Raw genomic sequence first — 24,403 nt, forward strand, 5'->3', positions numbered from 1 at the left:
TAGCATTGCTAGAACCCCAGATGGTATTTTAAACTTACTTGAAACTACTATGACCCCTACTCATGATGCCCTGCTATATTACAATAAGAGGTGGAACATGTCACGCCAAAATGAGTTTGTAGGTTACTCGTTCACAGGAAAAAATCCCAAAAACTTTGACATTCCCACCGGATGTACCATGGATGAACTGAAGGATTTGATCAAACAAGTTGCGTCTCGTGGGATTCCCCCTTATGGTGTTGATGAAATACAAATGGTAACACGATTGTTTTTTCGGAAACCAAGTCACCATGAGTATTCAGAAAAAGTTATAAAATTTGAAATAATTGAACTCAAAACCAACGAGGACGTGATGAAGGTGCCCATCGAGTCTAACTACTGGAAAAAGATTGGGCCAATAGAAATTTTAGTTGTTTTCAATAAACCTTTACCGCAAATGGAAGACGAGTTGTCCTTGTCGCAAAATTAGCATGAGTTAGTTAGTTGTAGTATTTTATGGAAATTTAATTTCGTTTGACTATGTTGAAGTTAATGTACTGTTTGAATTCATGTATTGCATAATGGTTTTCAATTACAAGAATCTCAACTAAAAAAATAGATTTCTATATATAACAAACTAATTAATAAATTATTTTTCTTCTTACGGATCAACTTGATCCGTAAGAAGAAAAACAAGTAGGGGCAATTTTGCCATTTAAGAGCTTTGCTGGGTGCACCAGCAATAATGCTGGGTGCACCTAGCAACACTCACCTCTAAATGGTAAGGTTAACAAAGAGCACGGCCCTTTATATGCTCCTTAATTCCAAAAATCGTAACAATTGGGCCTTGTGGTGAGACAAAGAAACCTCAGCTGAGTGTCAAGGAACAAGAACTAGAGAAACCTTGATATAACTATAAACGTACTAGGAAGGGTTAGGAAGGGTTGAGTGGTTTGATTAGGGAAATGAAAACAAAAAATATTCTGTCCATGATGAAGACTAGAACATTTTTTGCCTGCGGCAACGCCTGTCCTGGTGATAGCAAAAAATATATTTTATAGTTTCATAAGCTGCATTTTATCGTATAGAATAATATTATATATTGTTGGTACAGTTAAAGAAATTTTATAGTTTCATACGCTGCATTTTAAAACAATTTCTAAATTTAATAGGCAACAGTTAATTATTTTGTATTTTATTATACAACAATTACTAACCATTTTGTATTTATTTATACAACAACTACATTCGCTTATGTTACTACAAAGAGATTAGAGTGAGTGGAAAAGTTTTCTTTTTTTCTGACTTGAAATTGGAATGAGTTGGATCTCGAGGACTCACCATAATTAAGACATGCCTTAAGACTCAAAGAGTACTTATAGAGGTACTTATAATTTATCCACCAACAAGATTTTTATATCAGTAATGAAAATCGAACTCACGTTCTTTTGGGATATGAGTTTGTTTCTTATCAACTAGATCATCATTTGTTGTAGAGTAAGTGGATAAGTAATTATGGTACTAAAGGATTGAAGAAGGTATGAGGTGTGTAGATGGTTGTGTTATTCTGTGCTTGGATTTTTCATAGGCTGAATCTATGTTCTTACCTTTTATATTAGCAAATTTTTCTTGCTTTGGTACTTTTTTTCCATAGTATTAGTTTGGCCTCAATTCTTCCATTTGCAAATAGCTCATATGATTGACATCTCATTCTACCCATCTTGTTGGGTCAATATGATAGTTTAGAAAAAAAAACTTCACCAAAACTATTCTTGAGAAGTTTTACCATGGACGACCTAAAAAAGTCCCAATAAAAACAACAACTACATCTCCAAAGATAAATTTTGAAACACAACAACTACGTCTCCAAAGATAAAATCAGTGGTATTGTTGATGAAGGAGTCTCAATAAAATTGTCTCTTCCATTGGAATAAAGAATGTCTTGTTAACCCAGAATGCCACAACGGTTTATGATGGATATATCTATGCATAAGTAGAGAGCTACTACTTGCAACTTCTACGTGGGCCTACCCGTTTTGGAAGCAAATATCTTGGACTATAAACATCCCCATCCCCACCTACAAAGCCAACCATAATTTTATTAGAACATGCTGTACAAATGAAAAGAAAAACATGCATTTGCTTATTAAATAGCAATAGTAAAGTATAGAAAAATGGTTGAAAAAAAAATCATACCAACAATGGTACTCATTGTAACATTTGCTCAATCCATGACATTCAAGTTGCTGATTACTATGGTTGCATTCATGTCATCACCCATGAGCATGGAATTATTCTTTAATTAGAAGCTTGTATAAGATGATAGCAAAGATTTTGGAAGTTACTTTTTACACACCTTCTACAATTATGCATAAAAAAACATCTCTCTCATTCATCTCAAACTACTGTTTATGTATTTTTATGCATGCAAGCACTCACATGCACGTATATAAGTTTTTGACTAGTTATTAATTTTAATTAAAACATAACCATATACTATAATTTCAATTATTTATTGTAAAACTAAAATAAAATTATATATTTAAAAATATTTATTTATTATAATTATAAATATATAAAAACTGTTTATCAACTTGTGGAATGTATAAACTAAAAGTTAGTATATTAATAAAGAGAAAAAATACATATAATATATAATTTGAGACATGATATTTTGTCAATGAAAACTAATAATATAAAATTATGTTATTTTTTATTGTAATAAAATATATAGTTTTTAATAAAATTATATGTTTATTTCATTTAACATATGCTTATATTTTATAATGTTTATATTTGAAATTTATTATTTCGTCCTGGCTTACAAAGTATCAGAACCGACCCTGCCCCATTGCTAGGTAGCCATAGATCACCATTGATAACTTGTTTTAATGTGAAATTGTTGGTCTCCTCTTTAGTTGTCATGACATGATAACCAATCCAATAAACTCTTTTATGGGTATCAACAGGCTATTTAGATCCTCTCCATAATATTAAGATTGCAAATAGCCCCTATGATTGACATCTCATTCTACTCATCTTGTTGGGTCAATATGACAATCTAGAAAAAACTTCATCAAAACTATTCTGGAGAAGTTTTATCATGGATCACTTGAAAAAGTCTTAATAGATCCCAAGACCGACTTAAGTCAGACCTAGTTATGCTGTCACATTCTTGAATTGAAATGATAATGTCGTACTGGTCAATCATGATCATTAGGGACATCAGTTGGCACTTTTGAAATACAGCAACTACATCTCCAAAGATAAAATCAATGGTGTCGGTGATGAAGGAGTCCCGATAAAACTATCTCTTGCATTGGACAAAAAGAATGTCTTGGTAACCCAGAATGCCACAACGATTTATCATGGATTGGTCAATACATACGTATAGAGCTACTACTTGCAACTTTTGCGGGTCTACTTTTTTGGAGGCAAAAATATCTTGGGCTGTAAAACCATCCTCATGCCCACCTACAAAGCCAACCATAATATTATTAGGATGTGTTTTACAGATGAAAAGTAAAAACATGTATTTGCTAATTAAATAGTAACGATGAAAATATAGAGAAATAGTTGAATAAGATCATACTAACAATGATACTCGTTGAGAAATTTGTTCTATCCTCTACATTCAAGCTGTCAATTACTATGGTTGCATTCATGCCATCACCCCTGAGCATGAGATTCTTCTTTAATTGGGAGCTTTTATACGACTATAGCAAAGATTTTGAAAGTTCGTTTTTACTCACCTTCTATAATTAGGCAGACAACTCTCTCAATCATAAACTAAAATACTATTTAAAACTAAAAGTTAGTATATTAATAAAGAAAAAAATACATATACTATATAATTTGAGACATGATATTTTGTCAATGAAATCTAATAGTATAAAATTTTGTTATTCATTTTTGTAAAAAAAAAAATATTTAGTTTTTAATAAAATTATTGTTTCATTCTTGGCCTTAACACATTCTTATAGACAAAACTACACTCCACGACGCAAAAGACAAAAACTAAAGTTAGGGGAAGAGAAACCCGAATCGAACTTTGATCAAAAGTCATGGTGTGATTCAAAATCAACAAAGAAGAGCACGAGGAGGACCTAATGCTTCTTATAATGTAGATTCGAGGCAAGCTCAGCCACAACAAATTTCGAGAAGAATGAACTGTTTGTTAAGGAGGTTTGAGATTTTGAACATATTGCCTAACCACCTTATTTGAATTTAGGGTTTATAATTTCAAGAAATTACTAACATAAATTTAAGTCACGGTTAAAAATCACCACTATATTAAAAAAATTAATGATTAATTTTAATATTTGAAAATTAATAAATAGAATTAAGTGGTGAGTGCTAAAATTCACCATTATGTTAAAATTAATTATTTTAAAATGTAAAACACTGTTAGTCTCAAATTGAAAAAATGATAAAATTGACTCAATTTTTAAAATTAAAAGATTAAAATAAAACTTTTGAAAGATAAAAGATTAAAATAAATTTTACTAAAAATATAGTGAACGAAAGAGTATTTTAGCTTTAGAATATCTAGGATTTTTGTCCTTGAAATAACTAATATTTTCACTATTTAAGATAATGAACGTATAAGTGTTTGACTTTACTTTCCCAATTATTATTGTATAACCCTCTTCAGGATCAACAATCCAAGTATTATTTACAACAAACTTTTCATGCTCCAAAAACACTTATGAAATAACAAACAAATATTTTATTCCTTTTTATTAAGTATTTGTGACACATCAGAATCAAGTACATTAGAAAAATAATAAAATGATCACCTCCCCTTCTTGGAATCAAGTAACACACGAGTTTTTTTTTTTTTTTTCATTAGAAGAAAATAAAGGACTCCTGTAATCATAACCAGCACTTCTATTATTAATTAATTCAACCAACATGGTAGTAATGCTATCACTATCTTAGCTCTCACATACAAATTAAAGGTTTCATTTAATTCAAGTGAATATTCAATTACCTAAAATCTATTCGGTGTTTTAATTTCCTTTCAAAGATACTAAATAACCCATACCGAGTTTCCTCAATAACACAAATATGAAATTTCACACATTCAAATTCCAAACATAGAATAACTTTAATTCATCAATATCTATCTATATATATATATATATATGCAACCCCCTCCCAAAAAAAAATAATAAGTCATTATGTTAATATTATATATCGTCATTCCTATAACACACTACTTAACACATTTTGTCATGTCAATATTTTTTAAAAAAAAATGTATGAGTAAAATAAATAAATAAAATTATTTTTACAGTATAAACCAATTAGAAAACGTATTATTTAAAAATATATATTAAGAAGAGCTTATTTCTAGCTAGATAAATTAAATGGCAAACTTCATTCAATTCAAGCCAACATTTGACTAGCTAGAAAATTCCATTCGGTGTCGTCGGTCCATTTAAAGAGAGTACTGGAGTAAAAGACCGAAGAGAAAAAGTCCATATCTCAAATCCCTCGAGATAACCAATCATTAAATATAACACAACTACCACCTACTCAACCTTCCATAAAACAAATCACTATATAAACACCACACCCTCATACTAAAACTCACCAATTAATTAGCAATCTAATTCACCTTCAGCATAACAAATTATTCCTTTGAGAAATGGCTAGTTTTACTAAGTTGGCATGGGTGGTTCTGGTGTGCATGGTTGTGATGGGTGCACACAACACTGTCCAAGGCATCACATGTGGGCAAGTTCAGGGTAACCTAGCACCGTGCCTAGGGTTTCTCCATAATGGTGGGGCTGTTACCAGAGGATGCTGCAACGGGGTCAGGAGTATTGTGAGCAATGCTAGGACCACTGCTGATCGCCGTGGTGTGTGCAACTGCTTGATGGTTGCTGCTGGTGCTGTTCGTAGGTTCAACACTTACAATGCTCAGGCTCTCCCCGGGAAATGTGGGGTCTACATACCCTACAAAATCAGCACCTCCACCAACTGTAACAGGTATGTGTCTATTGAGATAGAAATAAGTACACAACCTAACCTAAAGAGTACCAAGTGATCATGATTTTAAATTACGGTTATAATAATAAAAAGAACATTTACATTACAGATAATTGCAAAAAAATGTGGTTGCAGTTGTGATCGGTTGCGGTAATTCAAACTATCTTTATGTTACGACCTCAATTACATTGTAAATCACAATTATAAATCATGATATTATGTTTCAACATTTATTATTTACAAACACTTCATCAACATTTATTATTTACAAACACTTCATCAACATTTATTATTTATCTCTATTAATCCACGTCGTTGGGTGCTTGCTTATCTCTTAACTCTTTTTATTTCTGACAAGATGTATATACCATTTGAGTATTCAAGAATAATTTTCCAAACCCTAACCCAAATTTGTCATGTACATGAAAATATCTATTCATATCCTTCAATGGAAATAAGATACAAGCAACCACCCAACGACGTGAATTAATTAACTAATTTCTCCTTAACTAATGTTTTTTAGTTTAAAATTTAAGTATAAAGTCATTTATAATATTGAGAGGAAGAATTTAAAGTCAAACTTACATAGAATTACTTCTCATAAAAAAAAAAAATTTATAGTATAGAATAAAACAAAAACAAACAGTAAACTTTTGTCACAATCCTTCGTTTTTTTTTCAAAATTTATTTCCTATTTATTTTTCTACTACTTGAATCCACTTCAAAATAGAGTGGGCGTTTATACTTTATATTTTTCCTTCATCAAATGGTTCTTGTATATTTATTTACGGCGAGAATGCTTAAATTTGGCGACAAAATCAAATGCACCAAATCAGTTTCTGAGAGATAGGACCGACAAAACTTACGTGTCATCCTTTCCTCTCTTGTGACAATTTAATGCATGCCTCTTCACACATTATGTGTCTTTCTTTTCTTCTAGAGAACACCTGGTAGCCGTAATTAAGAAAGGATCCACATTTTTATTTGCATACAAGCCTTTTTATTTGTTTTGTCAACAATAATAGTATTGTTTTCAGGGCTTAAATTTACATTAGTTGAGTCTTGTTTATAATACTTTTAAAGCCTTTCTTAGTTACTTGCTTGGTCATTTGACTGATGCTCAAGTGTTTGAGCTATAGTATTCTCTGATTGTTAGCAGAATAGAGAACCTAGCTACTTGCTATATATGAGGTTTATCTCTGGTTTTGAAGGCATATATATAAAAGATACAAAAAGGTTAAGGCGTTTGTTTTTTTCTTTTTGCAGCATCAGGTGAAGGACAAAAAGATTTGGATAGATTTGGCCGCGATGAACTATGCATATGGTACTACGTATACGTGCTAGGAAAGAGAAATAAAGGAAGATGAGGGTCTCCGTTTATACAAGCTAGTTTTGTTTTGTGCATTAACACCCTGCGAAGTTTATACACTTCCAGTGGTTTTAACTATGTGATAATTTTAAACTAAATAAAAGAGTTTGTTGATGAATTAACTCATTATTTCTCAGTAATTCCAGTCCAGGATAGCATGTTTACCCTCAGATTTACAAAATCGGCTATTCTTAATGTTAAGGTTGATCGGTCTTGTTACAACGTACTCCAGTAGTCCAGTTCACTATGTCAAAATTTACCTTTAATAGCACCTTAATTAGCGATTTAAACACTATTACTAAGAGTGTGCGGAAACCTTAAATAACAATAGCACGTAAAACGCAATTAAAGCTATCATTTCAACGTATAAATAAGCATATTTAATAGCAATTGTATGTAAAATTATTAATAGAGGTCTCAGCTTTAATACACAAAAGGTAGTATATATTATTCATAATTCATAATCAAACAAAAAAAAAATCATATCCACCCTCTCCCCCCTTTGTAATTTCTCAATCAAAGCCATAAGCCACACACTCCTTTTCAATGAATGCAACGACTCTTCCCTATAACTTGTCCTCACACAAACCTATTGCCACCGCTCCTCCGTTGTCTTAGATTTAACGCCATTCTGTATGAGTGAAAATGCGAAAGATGATAAATCATGTGGATATTGAGTTGTGCTAGCTATATTATATATTACGAATAAAGTGGATTTTCGGGAATGCACACACAAATTTGTCTTTACTCTTAAATAATTTTTCACTGCAGTATGCATAAAAGAAACATGCATGTATGATTTAAGCGATCCTCAAACTCATTTTTTTTGAAAAAGAAATGAAATAAAACTTGAATCATGGCCCATGCAGGTCTCGAACGGGTGACCTTCTCAAACTCATTTTTTTGAAAAAGAAATGAAATAAAACTTGAATCATGGCCCATGCAGGTCTCGAACCTGCGACCTTCGCGTTATTAGCACGACGCTCTAACCAACTGAGCTAATAGGCCAGTTGGTTATCAAGCTAAATGCATCCTTTAACTACAATGTCACTTTCAACACTGCTCAAATATTGACTATATTTACATCATCAATTTTTCTATGTTCTATCATGATTTTTCATAGCTATGTTCCCCTTCTATTTGGACTCTGGATGGCTATATTGAGATTTCAAATTCTAAAATTATTTGATTTCGTATTGTTAATTTAAGATTTACTATTTTTTATTTTTAAAAATTTCAATTTAGCTACATTTTATTTTATAAAAAGAATGATAAAAAGCTATGATAAGAAATGGGTGATTATAACCTTTTTATTATGGGGAGTGAATTTAATCCCCAATGGCGTGTTGAGATATGTGAAAATAAGGAAGTAAAAGAAAAAAAAAAAGAAATATTAAAATATTGAGGATAAAAAAATATTTTTAATGCAAATTACATGTATCTTTCACTAAAAATAGTCATATATGATTATTTTAGATAGAAAAAATTATCCTTTAAGTATTTAGCACTATTATATACTTAAGATTTAAATCCAAACAAAAATTAAATATAATAATTTCATTTGAAAAAAATAAAAGTATTAAAAAAATTCTAAAAAAATCTTAATTTCCCATAATTTTGATAGCGTATATTTGTTCACATTCATTATTATTTTTAATATAATTATCACAAATTAAATTTTATTTATGCCAGACATACTTTTTGAGCCATTAGGCCAACTTAATGCACTTCACCAGTCCTAATTATAGTTAGAGCTATTAAAAACCTCAGTCTATTTAGCCTTAGGCACTTATTATTTCCCCTCATTAATTATTAATACACCCCCTTTGTAATTTTATTTTTACCAAAATACCTTGTGTTCTGGAAACTAATACATTTCCCTTTTACCAAATGGTAATTTTGTAAACAAGGGTTTGCTTGGGCGAGAGAACTGCTGGAACATGAAGCGTAGGAACATGGAGGGAACAATGTGTTTTATTTAAAATAATAATTAGAAAGTAAACCGAGTAAAGGGGAAAAGGTCAAAATAGGTTTTCTGTGTCTTGCTTTAATAAATCAATATCTTATATTTCCCAGTTCCAATATCATTGCCCAGTGTTAATGTAATATGCAGGTTTTAAAATGGGACACAATTCATATTTTTCGGAATTAGTTCAAAGGCCATTGAGAAGATCGTAGTCGAAGATGCAAGAAACCAACATTGGAAGAGTAAAGGAAGTGTATTGGTTTCCAAGATATTATTTTGGAATTTTTTGGTGGTTCATGGTTGGTCTACATTCATTATGTTGCCATGCTGATTTGGCAGAATATGGTACCCGGATGGAGGAAGCATAAGGGGACTGTATTAGTTTCTAAGATATTATTTTGGAAAAAAAAATAGAAAAGAGAGTGTATTAGTAATAAATAGAAGTGGAAATAGTAACTTAGTCTTATTTACGTGGGTCGGGCCCAAAACGCCCATAGGAATAAGGGAATTGTTAGGGGCACCCAACAATATTGCTGGTGCACCCAGGAATTTTTGAAAAACCCGAAAATGCCCTTGAATGTTTTTCTTTTATAAAAAGCTGTTTTTTTTTATTTCATGTTGCTTTCTGCATTCTCTCCTGCGTTTTCTCCATTCTGGTGCTTGTGTTGTGCGTTATTTGTCCGTGCTGGTTGTGCTTGTGCTCTGCTTTGGTGTGATATTTGTCAACTAAGGTACATAGCTGCTTTTCTGTGGTTGATTATTTATTTTTGGTAGTAGAATGGTGTAAGCGTTTCAGATTCGACCCAAGAAATTTTCTTCCAGCGATGACATTACTATTGCGAAAGAAGCTGTCTTCCGCAGTTGTAATGTCAACTGCGGAAGAAACCTTCTTCCGTAGAGTAATTTTTTTTATGGTTTTTTAGTTTTAAGATTATTTTGATGTTATTTTGGTTAATTCTATTTGTAATTTATGTGAAACATAAAAATATATTTGTTGGTTGAAGTGTTGATTTTTTTGCCTAGGTTGAAGTATTTTTTTGGTTAAATGAGCTTTGTAGGTTATAATTTTGAAATTATGTAATTAAAAGTTGAATTTGGTTGTTGTTAAAATATTGATGTATATGTAGATTAAATATTTGTGTGAGGTTGTCAAATGTTGAATTAGTTTGATATTCATAGTTTGTAAAATTTTTTGGGTTGTTGTATTGTTCAAATTGTTTAGTTGAATGTTGAATCAGGTGATAGTTGTAGTTTGAATTAAGATGAACGAAGATCAATGGGCATATTACAGTGCGATGTCCGAAGAAGTTGATATGGATTTTCAAGATGAAGAAGATTGTGGTGTGAATGAAGCACATGTTGATTGTTCAGATGCTTTTAATTCTTCTCAGGTAATCATGTCGATCAGTTTTAATTGCTTGGTCTAATGTATGATTTGTGTAAAAATTAATATGTCGTGGTTGTGTCCTAGGTCTTTGCAACCCGAGAAGATGTTTTGAAGTGGGCTCGAACAGTTGCCCATGAAAACGGTTTTGTTGCAGTAATTATGAGGTCTGATACATATACTGGTAACAGAGGAAGAACTTTATTTGTGTTAATTGGGTGTGAAAGGAGCGGTAAGTACAAGTGTAGGAAGAAAGAATTTGTTAAAAGAGACACAGGCACTAGAAAATGTGGTTGTCCCTTTAAGATTCGTGGAAAATCAGTGCATGGAGGTGAAGGTTGGGCGGTGAAGCTGATATGTAGGATTCACAACCATGAATTGGCGAAGACCTTAGTTGGACATCCATATGCTGGGAGATTGACAGATGATGAGAAGAATATCATTGCTGATATGACGAAGTCGAATGTGAAACCAAGAAACATCCTGCTAACGTTGAAGGAACACAACAGCAGCAGTTGCACCATAATCAAACAAATATACAATGCAAGAAGTGCATATCGTTCTTCAATCAGAGGATATGACACTGAAATGCAACACCTAATGAGGCTCCTTGAACGTGACCAATACATTCATTGACATAGATTGAAGGATGAAGATGTGGTGCGTGATTTGTTTTGGTGTCACCCAGATGCAGTTAAGTTATGTAACGCATGTCATCTTGTTTTTTTGATAGACAGTACCTACAAAACAAATAGGTACAGGCTCCCATTGCTTGACATTGTGGGGGTGACACCAACCGGGATGACTTTCTCTGTTGGGTTTGCATATCTGGAGGGTGAGCGCGTGAACTATCTTGTATGGGCATTGGAACGGTTTCGAGACCTTTTTTTAAGAAACGATCGTCTTCCTGTTGTTATTGTCACAGACAGAGACCTAGCCCTGATGAATGCTGTGAAAGTTGTGTTTCCGGAGTATATGAATTTGTTGTGCAGGTTTCACATAGACAAGAATGTGAAGGCAAAGTGCAAATCGCTAATTGGTCAGAAGAATGTCTGGGACTACGTAATGGATAGCTAGGGTAACCTAGTAGATTGTCTTTCGGAACAGGAGTTCCCTGAGCACCTTCAAAGGTTTCAAGTAGCGTGTTCCCCGTGGCCAATGTTCGTTGACTACGTATGTGAGACATGGATTATCCCACACAAGGAGAAATTTATCTTGGCCTGGATGAATAAGGTGATGCACCTAGGCAACACAACAACTAATAGGTATTTAAATGTTTTATTATTTTAGTCAAGTTTCTTTTAATGATTGTTTGGAACATTATTGTTATTAATTTGTCTTCTCTGTTGTGTGTTTTAAATGTAGGGTTGAATCTGCTCATTGGTCTTTGAAAAGGGTATTGCAGAATAGCGTTGGAGACCTCTGTAGTGTTTGGGATGCAATGAATAACATGATGACGCTGCAGCATACTGAAATTAGAGCATCATTCGAAACAAGTACGCATGTCGTTGGTCATGTTTTTAAGAAAACCTTATACAAGAGGCTTCTGGGAATGGTGTTAAGGTACGCTTTAAATGAAATTTCGGTTGAGTTTGAGCGCGTACGTCATTTGAAAGACAATTTGTCTTCTTGTGGGTGTGTCTTGAGAACAACGCTAGGTCTTCCTTGTGCATGCGAGCTACAAAGGTATGATGGTGACAGCATCCCACTGGATGCAGTCCATATGTACTGGAGGAGACTTAACTTTTCAGACCAGGGCTATGTGAGGCCGAAGTGAGCATCAAGGAAGAGATTGATAGAATACATTAAAGATTCGAGGAACTTGATGTTTGCAGGAAAGTTACTTTCAAGAGTAAACTCCGAGAATTTGCGTTTCCCGATGAGACTTCTATGTGCCCTCCTCCAACAAAAGTTAAGACGAAAGGTGCCCCGAAAAAGGTAATGAAAAGAAGCGAAAGATCGACAAAGTGTGATCCATCTTATTGGGAGTATGTTGATGCTTATCATTCGGTTCAAAACAACAACACCTCAGTCAGACCCAGTGCATCATCTTTTGAACCACCGAAGCCAGCAAGGATGATCCCCATGTTGGATCAATTTCCGCCATTTATGCATGGTTTCATTGAGGATGTTGTTGATGTGAAAGCGGATGGTAATTATGGATATCGGTCAGTTTCCACTTTGTTAGGTATGGGAGAAGAGTGTTGGGCCATGATGCGTAACGAATTGATTAAAAAACTTGGCAAATGGTCGCAAGACTACATAAAGATCTTTGGTGGCACAGAGAGATATGAACAGTTGAGGTTGTCCCTACACGTGGATGGGTTATCCAAGGTATGTGTTTTATGCTTTTTATTTATATAAATAATTTTTACATGAGATATAACAGATATGGGATATGTAATTGCGTCAAGATATAATGTAATCCTTGTATCGTTGTCACGACAACAGAGCTTCACATTTTTTCCTCTCAAAAGTCGACCACCGGCCGATTCTGCTGCGCACCGCATGATATGCGTCAGTCATGTGTTTGGCAATCATTTTGTTCAGGTCCATTGAAAATTCGTTTACTCAAATAATTTCAATTATTGAATGAGTTGGTTTGTTTGTTTAAGTTATTATTGTAATTTCACTTACAACAGGTTTATCTGAAAGATCGTTGTCCTTTACCGCCTATGGCGTTGTTGTGGTCAAGCAATGCGTATCCGGAGGCAAAACAATGGCCAACTGCATATGTAGGTAGAATGTAGCAATACTTAAGCCTAATGACAATTAATACAACGCATGTAGACCTAAGCGGACACTGAACTTGTAATATTTATGTATCTATATTTACATTGGATTTATGTTCATGTAATTAATGAATTGTTCCGTGAACAAGTGTTAGTGTATCAAATTGTTATATTTGTGTTGAACTGAATGCTAGTTATATGTTTCTAACAGGCCGAAAACCAACTTTTTTTTATTTTTGGTGCCTCGATTTAAGGTGTGATTCGATGGAACTGGGCGTTGCTTTTATTTTTTTTGGGTTCCTTGACGTGCAAACATGCCAAATAGCGGCCCTGGACAGTCTCAAGCGGCTCCCACATAATTTAAAAAAAAGCCCAAACAGGGGTACTTAGGCATGTTTCTAAAAGGCCCAAAACCAACTTTTTTTATTCTTTACTGTACGTATATATATGGTTAAAATATATAATTTCAGACTAGTTATAAATTTTAACATTTAAATTACAAATTAAATTTTAATAACAAAGCAAATTTGACCAAAATTTGGATAAATTAATTTTACCTCACTTTCAAAATGGTTTTTCATCAATTTTTCTTCTAAAAAAACCAGATGTACTGAAAACAAGAAAATAGACATGTTTTGATTATTTTTTAAAAGTTTCATAGTGACCATAACATTGTATTACTTTAACATATTATTTTCAACATGACAATTTTGTTTCTTTTCCTAATATTATCTCCTTGTTAAATTATTTTGTCTTCTTTATTTTATATATTCAAATACCATTATAAATGTGACTCATGTGTGTGGTTTATATTTAAATTTCAAACCATATATTTATAGAGAGACAAACATAAATCATAAATGATGTAAGTAAATGTGTTTTATGACATACATAAACAACTACAAAAATTAATAATTTAAGTACAATAAAAATATAAATCATAATCTATGCAGCGTCTCTGGCGTGGCCTAAGACTTCCATCTGCGACGTCACCTCTAGCTCTCCTCAGACAACGAGTCATGATGTTATGTAAGTCAGTGCTCTCAGTGACCATCCTGAGGTTGATGACCCGCTTCAAATCCTCAGCAATCGCTCCTAAATCCTCAGCCATCCCCTGACATCCTTCGCAGTGAACCTGTCATAGTCAAAATAACAAAGTCAGTATCACACTTTTAAAAAATTTAAATTATGAAAAACTACAGAAGTTATGCTTACCACTAAATGCGTAGGGAGATCGGTCGCGACTGAAACCTCGGGGATGGGTGGCTCGACGAACTCCTCATGATGAGGGGGAGGCGGATGTCTCGGCGTAGCAGTCTCCTCGGTCCACATGACGAATGGGTGCAATATCCGAAAAAACCACTCCATGTAGTCTGGCGCCACCTGTCCAGGAACTACACAGAGCTCCCCTGAAGGCACCAAATGGTCTGAAAAATGCAGCCACCGGTCATCTATATCATCACCCGTCAAAGAATCACAAACCGGTGGCAGAGGGACCGTCTGAAGGTAGCCAAACTGTCGAAGAACCTGCTCAGGTCGAATGTATACCACAATCTGACCCCATCTGAGCTGACCAGTGTACGACGATATCAAGTCAAAGCCTTTGACTCCCTAGTGCTCACCATAGGGCATCCAGCACACATCAGTCACAGTCAGGGCATCCAAACGTCTCCGATACGAGGCTCCCTTGATCCCCGTCATATGAGCCTTACCCGTAAGCCACCTGCAGGCCCGTGGGCTCTCCTCATCATAAGCATCATGAACGACGGATGTATGCACTGTAGGAAAGTGCTCGTATATCCAGCACTACAAACACATAGTCAACATCAATAAAAAAAAAAAAAGATTCAATGCTACTTCAATTTAAATTATCAGTGATAATACGTACCTGGAGAAGTGTAATATAACCGCCCAGCTACCGTGTAGAGGCCTGTGACGCGTCGTTCAGATGCTCGTACATGTGGACTAATGCAACCGCTCCCCAGGCGAATCCCCCTGCCTTGGCCAGGTCCCTGAAAGCCTCCAGGTGCACGACATGTACATGGGTTGAACTCTTGTTGGCGAAAATAGTACAACCCACCAAGTGGAGCAGATACGTGTGGGCTGCTACAACCCATCGTCTGGCCCTGCACTGGCTCTCATACAAGTCCCGAAGCCACCCCAACTGGACATGAGGCCCACCAGCCTGTCGGGTCTCAAATGTAGCCTCCTCATGATGGACCTCAAGAAGCTCTGTCAGTAGACCAATCGCGTCTGAAGTAACCAGCGGCTCGAATGTATGCAGTGCGCCAGTGATGGGAACGTGTAGGAGTGACGCCACGTCATCCACCGTGATCGTCAACTCGCCTACTGGCAGGTGGAACATGCTAGTCTCGCAATGCCACCTCTCGACGAAGGCGGATATGAGTCCAGGATCAGTGGTGATAACAGAACACCTGATCAGTGGACTCAATCCGGTGCCAGCAATCAACCCTTCGATCTCAGGCGCTGGTCTCCCAATTTTATCTACTTTTCTACCGTGGGAGACCAACTTCAGATCGGGTTGTTCCTAAATTGAATAACAATTTATAATAACGTGTATATAAAAAACAATCCAACTACAAATAATTTTTATGTAATTAGTCAACATTAAAAACTACGTACCTGTCCACTCCAGATGTTGTGTGCAACATGCTCAGCAAAATCGATCAAAATCGATGGGTCGCGTAGTCCACTGGGGAATCCCTCATCTGCAGCAGGTGACCCCAAGCTCCCATCAGTAGCCACTCTCTCTGTCTGAACAGCATCGGCGGCGCCTGTCATCTCTGGGGTGGCATCAGACACATGAGAAACATCCTCATGCAACTGAGGCACATCCTCAGGTCTCTCTGTGACGTCCTCACGCAGAAGAACCCGTTGCCTACGTGCTGAAGCAGTAGGCCTGCGGCGCCGAGGAACATCAGCCTCATGCGCATCCTCACTAATGCCTCTACCTCTACCAGCTCCTAACGCACGACCTAAACCTCGTGTTCTAACCATGATCTGAAATCATGAAGAACATTTATTTTATTCGGTCAAATTAAATATTCAAATAACTGGTAACAAAGCTTTGTCATTACAAATTTGTTCAAACACATGTTTTGTATGTTTCTTACTAATTTGGTCAAATTAAGTTTTCAAACCTCTATTTGCATGTAAGGTTGAAAATTTTGTAGGGCCTTTTGTTAACAAGGATATATCTTCATATCTAATTCTAATGTCATTGTGTCCAAATGTATCATTTCACGACTAATACAATTTAGTTTATGTTGTTTCACTCAATTGGATGGGTAAGGTGCGTGTAATCAATTGGATGGGCATGTTTGTGATTCACCGGTTTCTACTTATCTCATATGGTATTAGCTTTGAATTCTCATGCTTATAACAGTTCTTAGATTGTGTAGGTATCAGATTAGACAAATTTGTTTTCAATATCAAAAGAATTCCCATTAAGTATTTAAGACATCTTATTTTAGAAATCAATTTATCTTTGTTTCACCTCGTTAATCCACTTTAAGATAAATTATACTTTTAATTGTGATTTAATGATCAAGTCAAAGATCAAACTCCAGATCTTAATTAAAAAGATTCAACTATCAAATCACTTGTGTTAATAACTTTTAATTGTCATTACATTATGTTGTCATGCGTGAATTGATGTCAGTATTATTTAACCAAAGTACACATATGCACATTTACCTGATATATGTGGGGGGATTAGAATATAGAATGTCACTAACAAAAATTTAGAATCAAGTACCGAAATATAATTAATGGTGTGTCTCCATTTGAGGAGTTCTTCTTCCCCTAACACTCAGTTTTTTAGACTGAAATTTATGTTTTGAACTTTCAATCATACATATAATAAGCACATTGTGACAGTCTATAGTATATGCCCTTGTATGAGGTTAAAGCTTTGTACAAAAGGTACATATCTTTAACATTCACAGCTGTAAAATTTTAGGTTTAGTTGAGTCTTTATAATTTTGTCCACAAATGTTTGGAAAGGCAACAACAGGGACACAGTCATTTAGACATCCTAACAATTCAATTTAGACATCCTAATGCATATATAAATCACACCAAATATAATTTCAATTTACATACAAACACAATTTTTAATAGCAACTAAATAACACAAACTAGCTAATAATATGAACAAAATCAAGTATAATCTAAAAAAAAGCAAAAAAAAACAAAATACACAGCAAAACATGATCCGCGGAAGAACTTCTGTGAGAAGAAAATGTACCCTGCGGAAGAAGCTTCCGCAGGTTCTTTCGTGACAACAAAATGTAGCCTGCGGAAGAAGGTTCTGCAGGATCTTCCGCTGGATCACGGGGAAGATCCTGCAGAACCTTCTTCCGTTGGATCATGCGGAAGATTCTGCAAAACCTTCTTCCGCAGGAATCCACGGAAGAACCTTCCACACTTCTTCCGCATGACCCCGCATAAGAACACCTTCTTCCGCTACAGTTCCCAGAAGCCACTTTCAGACGCTCAGAAGAACCTTCGTCTTCAACCTCCACCACCACAGGTCACTAATGCCGTCTATCCTAAGGTTCCTACGGCCATTTACGCCATTCAAACAGATACGAGGAGGTTAGAAGACTAACCTTGATGGCGGAAGACACGAACAATAGCTTCAATGGAGGATGTGAACTTTAGATGAAGGGAACAACAGCTTCAAATGAAGGGAACCAAATTTAAAATGGAGAAGGAAATGAGGGCGCGGAGGAAGAAAGGAATAAGCCAATATCGGGGAAGAAGAAGCACGAATGGAGATTACTGGGTGCACGGGGAAGAAGAAACAAGCGCGGAAGCAAGGGGAAGAAGAAAGGTATCGCGGAAGAAGTGCTTTTTTTTTAATTACGTTACTTTTATTTTTTAAATGAAGGGTATTTTGGGTACTTCATTGAATTGCTGGGTGCACCAGTAATTTTGCTGGGTGCACCTAGCAATACCCTAGGAATAAATGATAAAAGAAAGCCTATAGAATTAAAATGTCCATAAAACCCAACGGGTTAGGATAAACCCATAGGTTTTAAAATTTAAAATTTGACTCACTTTTTTTAAAGACAGTTTATTTAGACATTTTTATTTTATTTATACAATCTCATTCCCTTTTTTTTCTGGCAATGTACCCACCTAAATATACCTATCTATCTCATTTCTTTCTCCCTTCACATATAACTCTATGTATCATTGATCTTCTATAAAATACACATCCCGAGTAGCAATGGCTGTACACATATGTGTATAGAGGCAATTATTCTCATAAGACTTTGTTTTTTTTACTTAATTATGTTTAATATTAATGTTAAAAAATAGGTGTTTTACCCATAACATAATTTTTTGTTGCCATTGTTTCGATTAAGAGGCACGAATCTTTGTTGCCATTCATTTCTTTTATCTTATTCTGGACATTTATATCATCTTCATCTATAAGATGTTTAGTAACTTGAAATTTCCCATTTAAATCTTGAATAACAATGAGGGTTTCATGGCCCCCATTTTTTTAAAATTATCTATTTTTTCTTGCAATTCATCATTAATTTTTTTTATCTTATATATTCTAGACAGTTGCAAAACTAAGCAAATGTTATAGGCAAAGTGGTAACATGCCAGGAGGTGGACCTCGATGCTTTACATGTCAAAAGGGCAAAATGACATTCTCATATACATTCCGTTCCCAGAAATGAATAAACAAAACTTTGAAATGAAAATTTTGAATTTTTATTTTATTTTTTAAAATATTTTATGTACCTTTTATTCACTTTTTATTTTGTACTAATAATTTATATTTCTTTTCTATGTTCTATTAAAGTATAAGAGTAATTTTTGTAGATCTATTGCATAGTTAATGTAAGGATAAACTTATTTTAGGTCTCTAACTTTTTTTTATCAAAAATAATCTTAGTTCCTATACTTTAAAAATAACACACGAATTTAGTTTCTTAAAAAAATAACGAATTTGGTTCTTATATTTTCTATAATAAGTATAATTTTTCTCACAGTAATAAAAAGATTTTATTCATTATAAAAAATACAAGAATTAAGACTATTATTTTTAAATATAAAGACTAAAATTAACCTTAACTTAAAATTAAGATATACTATTACATACATTTTATCCTTAACTGTACTTAACATGTATTTAATATTTACTGTTTTGAAGGAATTTTATTTTTTTTACATCAATCACAGTACTACATACAGTCAATAATCTATGATGGGTACCGACCTGGCAACCTGATGATCTTTTTGTAAAAGGGATACGATATGTTACGGCCTTTTTTTATATAATTGAATAAATTATCAAAATGGGTGGATTTCAAAAAAATTTAAAAGATGAATAAGTCACACTTTAAAATAAGTCTTCGATCATATAAAAGAAATTATGCTTTGAAATACAATTTTGTTTCTTAGATTATTTTATTTTTTTAAAAAAAAAAAACATGTAATAATTCTTTTGGTTTTTACGTTTTAAAATGTCAATTGTTTCATCTTGAAGTTGAAAAACCAAATATTGAATTATTATTAATGAATGATAATGGTTACTAATTAATATTAATAACTACTTGATGCATTTTTTTTATTGTAGAATGCCTATATATTTGATGTTTGTTCACATCTCTCAATTTTGATCTTATACATCATGAGAGAGTGAAAGTTTGAAAAAATCAAACCAAAATAATTCTTTCATGTAATGACATCTTAAGCTTTTAAGAGGACGTCCCTCTTATAAGAAGTTGTTAGGAGTAAAATCCTAGATGATCCGCTTCAAGCCCAAAGAACTCCGGCATGATTGAAGATATATTTTAATTTTTATTTTTCTGTAATTTATTAATGATTTGTGTTTTATTTTGTAGTTTGTAAATATCACAAGTTAGAGATTTTAGTGTAACATAGTAAACAATTGTGGAAACAATTTTGTTACTTAAATAAAATAAAAAAAATATGAAAAATAAAAATCATGTTTTAAAACATATTTTTATATATATGAAATCGTGTTTTGAAGCTAACATGACTCATTTATTTTGTAATTCTTTTTTAAATCTATCCATTATTTTGATAATTTATTCAAAATTTATCCTATTTTGATAAATAAAAAAAGCCAATATGTTACATATAAATATTCATACAATATTTTTGTTTTATCTACCTTTTTGTAATCATTTATTAATTATTATAATTCAAGTTTTTCTCTTTCTCTTAGTTGTATATTTTCTTATATAAATAATATTTCTCTTTGTAATTAAGTCAAAGAATAATGAATTAAAAATTCTAAAAAAAATTAACGTCTTTAAAAAAATCTATTAATTATAAATCTTTGAAACTTAAGTGTAATTGAATTTCTGTGTAGGCTATACCAATTAGGGAAAATATTACCATCTCATTTAATTTAGGCATGGTTTTTATAAATTTTAATATACATTAATTACCTTTTCTTTCATTTCATTTCTTTTTTCTTTTTCTTTCATTTTTATATTTTTTTTATCATATTACTAGTATTAATAGCTACATTAATTACTTTTATTGTTTTTTTGCCAGTATCATCACCGACAAAACATGCAACCCAATCTGCCAAAGTATTATCGAAATTCGGTGCCGTGACTAACGCTTCTTTCCTAGACCATACCAATATCAGTAGTGAACTTTGCTACTACTACTAGTAGTACTAGTAGTTTTACTTGAAAATAGTGAGGTAGGTAACCAATTCAAAACTTTTCTGTCATCTGAATGCAGTAAAATAAATACAATCAGCCAAACATTGACCAGTGCCCATGCCTTAACCACCCGATTCAACCGTTTTCGTTCCCAAAACAAGTCAAATGTCTCACATTAAGCCATGTATATCACACAGCATTAAATTCATCATCATAACCACCACCAAACCAAATCCTACCACATGCAATAATCTTCCATATATCAGTGGTTGAATATATTAATAGGTCTAAAACCAACTTTGAAAAAAAACTTTTTTTTTGAAAAAAAATAAAACTTTTTGTAAATAATAAAATATTTGAGAACTTCCACACACATCCATCATCAATCACCAAACCTCACATATAATAATGTGGAGTATTATTATTGAGTTGTAATTCTTTATAGTATATATACTCCATGTACATATATTAATAAAAAAATTATTTTTTGATACATCTAAAATAAGAACTTAATCGTCTTATCCTTGGACCGACCCTGTCATTCACACATGACACACATAAACTTGTATGTATTTGTGTTCCCACCTCATGCTCTATATAAACCCTATTCTTGTAGCACTTTACTCTCCAAGCAACTAAGCAAGATATCATCACATTGCAAAGAAAATACACATTACATTACTAAGTCTTTGTTCATTTGAGTAGTAGTGATGGCTAGCCTCAAGGTTGCATGTGTGGTTGCTGTGATGTGCATGGTTGTGGTGGCCATGAGTGCTGCACCCATGGCACAGGCCGCAATCACGTGCGGGCAGGTCGCCGGCGACATGTCTCCGTGCTTCAGTTATCTTCGAAGCGGCGGAAAACCGTCGCAGGCCTGCTGCAACGGAGTGAAGTCCCTCAGCAGCGCGGCGAAGACCACCGCGGACCGCCAGGGGGCGTGCAGTTGCCTGAAAAACCTTGCCAATAATATGGGACAGAGTTTGAATGCCGGCAACGCAGCCTCTCTCCCTGGCAAATGTGGCGTCAACATCCCTTACAAGATCAGCACCTCCACCAACTGCGCCACGTATGTTAAACTCACCACTCACTCCATATGCTTTATTTTAATTTCCTCACACATTTCATTCAAAATCTCTTAGAGAGAAATGTTAAGACTCTTTGACACACTCTTATGATCGAACACACTCTTTTTTATTTTATGAATTTTAACAAATTAGATGGTGTATATTCAAAGGAATGTGTTAGAAAATATTTTTTTTAACACTTATATTTCACTAAATACTTAAAAGAGAAATGTTAGTTATACTCACTTTAAGGTTGAGTCTAATCAAATGAATTAATCTTTTGTAATGTGATGAACCAGAATTTCACTTTTCACTTAAAGAAATATTTATAGTTAGTTATGGTTTGATTGTGTTTAAATTGAAAAAAGGGGGAGAAATTTTTTTAAAAAAATTTACACTTTTTTTTTATTTTAATTTAAATATTTATTTTAAATTTTATTTTATTCTTTTTTCTTTCACTTAACTAAATCATACCTTTCTTTTCATGTCTTGAAAATGATTACTATATAATAAAATAAAATAGAGAAATAGTATTTTTCCTTTAGTTACTTGAAAGAAAAACAAAACTTTTTATCATTTATTTATGAAAATTTGTCGTATATGATATACAAACATTCCCATAAACAAGAGATAGAAAAAAAAAAAACAGATATCTTTTACCTTTTTAAGGATAAGGACCACAAATAGTATATATTCATAAATGATATAGCAGTTTATTTTCGACAAACTAAAAATGAACATTGTGTTATTTGAAAGAACTAAAAATATATTTGATCATATTTTTAATTATGACTTAAAATTTATTTAAAATCACGAAAATAATTAGTTTTTTTAATTACTTAAAGAGTTTCATTTAAAATTTTACATTAAAAAGTATTTTTAAGAGAAAAGGATAAAAATAGGTTATTAACTTTAGTCATACTTAAAATGGTATTCAGATCGATGTTTTAGAACTAGTGTCACAAGTTTGTTTATTTTTTTATGCATTTCCTTTTGTGACTTTATTTTTCTTGAAATTTCGTGGTTATTAATTTGAGCTAATTTATATAATGGTTTGTGCAATATTGCAGCATCAAGTTCTGAAGGGCAATTTTTCAGTCGCAGAATTCTATATATGATATAGTAGTGCTGTAGAATTTAACTATTGTGTAAAATAAAGGGAGGGCAATGAGGGATCCACCAGTGCGAGTCTCTTCTTGGTATTGCCGTGTCCCTTAGTTGTTTCAGACTTTGATCCAGTTATTATGTTATTTTTACGTGTTCGCTGAAATTTGTCTCAGTTGGTTGTTTGCATATGTAATAATGACATAAATAGTACTTTTTGCAGTTATCCTGATGGTTCTTCTCACCTTAATTTGTGTTTGGGGTTCAAAATCATTTATCATCCGCAAATATTTCTCTAGAAATATTACATATATGACCGCACAATTCGACTCATACATGTTTACGAAGGAGTATCAGTGAATCAAAATTTCATGCAATTGTTTTACAACTGAATAGACCTAAAGGACAGAATCACGTGAGTTTATAAGTGAAAAGAATAACATAAAGGTAAATTTATAGAACTGTGAAAAACAATTACACAACTTTCAGTAAGATTTTAAATTGGAAAAGGAAAAGGATAATCTATATTTATATTATAAACACAAATCGGACCCTCACAAATGCCAACATTTTACACGTGGCATTTTGTGAATCATCAGAAAAAATGAGACCATCTTAAACTAATTAATTAAAGTATTATTAACTAAATTGTGTATATTGTTGTGGCTGAATGGCTGATGTGTCTCATATAGTAATATTGTGGTACACCCAATATAATGTACGAAATGTCGATTTTGTCCTTTGGTAAGTCCAATCGAACTTGTAACTTTTGCGTTATTAGCACAACGCTTTAATCAATTAAGCTAATAAATCAATTATGTTATTAAATAATTAAAGTCGTTATATATAATACTAAAAATTTTAATGTATATGTAAATTTACATAATAAATTTTGTGATAATTAATTTTTATAATAATTAATTTTTTTTATATATATAAATTGTAAATAAAAATCATAAGTTCAATAAAAATTTACATATGTAAAAAAATACTAAATTTATTTAATTATCAATTATTGTAATAAACATCTAAATACATCATTCAATTAAATATCATATTTATTTAATTTTCAATCACTATAATAAACATCTAAATACATTATTCAATTAAATATCAAATT

General features: G+C 33.0%; 2 protein-coding genes and 1 non-coding gene across 3 annotated transcripts; 2 read left to right on the top strand and 1 right to left on the bottom strand.

The window, feature by feature from the left end:
• The first annotated feature begins 5,564 nt into the window (after window positions 1-5,564).
• Window positions 5,565-7,467, top strand: LOC100814135 (non-specific lipid-transfer protein 1). The gene is made up of 2 exons (XM_003522080.5): window positions 5,565-5,976; window positions 7,243-7,467. Exons 1-2 carry the CDS (start codon window positions 5,633-5,635, stop codon window positions 7,250-7,252), a joined length of 354 nt encoding a protein of 117 aa, XP_003522128.1. The 5' UTR covers window positions 5,565-5,632; the 3' UTR covers window positions 7,253-7,467.
• Window positions 7,468-8,279: 812 nt separating this feature from the next.
• Window positions 8,280-8,353, bottom strand: TRNAI-AAU (transfer RNA isoleucine (anticodon AAU)). The gene has a single exon. It is a non-coding gene; the product is annotated as a tRNA-Ile (tRNA).
• Window positions 8,354-21,720: 13,367 nt separating this feature from the next.
• On the top strand, window positions 21,721-23,634 carry LOC100815185 (non-specific lipid-transfer protein 3-like). The gene is made up of 2 exons (NM_001253144.3): window positions 21,721-22,181; window positions 23,250-23,634. Exons 1-2 carry the CDS (start codon window positions 21,826-21,828, stop codon window positions 23,260-23,262), a joined length of 369 nt encoding a protein of 122 aa, NP_001240073.1. The 5' UTR covers window positions 21,721-21,825; the 3' UTR covers window positions 23,263-23,634.
• Window positions 23,635-24,403: the final 769 nt, after the last annotated feature.

Source organism: Glycine max, chromosome 3 (assembly GCF_000004515.6).
Source record: "Glycine max cultivar Williams 82 chromosome 3, Glycine_max_v4.0, whole genome shotgun sequence".
Lineage (NCBI taxonomy): Eukaryota > Viridiplantae > Streptophyta > Magnoliopsida > Fabales > Fabaceae > Glycine > Glycine max.

What these genes read in the sequence shown, in the direction of transcription:
- LOC100814135 (XM_003522080.5), top strand. Translation starts at nt 5,633, where the DNA reads ATGGCTAGTTTTACTAAGTTGGCATGGGTGGTTCTGGTGTGCATGGTT.
- LOC100815185 (NM_001253144.3), top strand. Translation starts at nt 21,826, where the DNA reads ATGGCTAGCCTCAAGGTTGCATGTGTGGTTGCTGTGATGTGCATGGTT.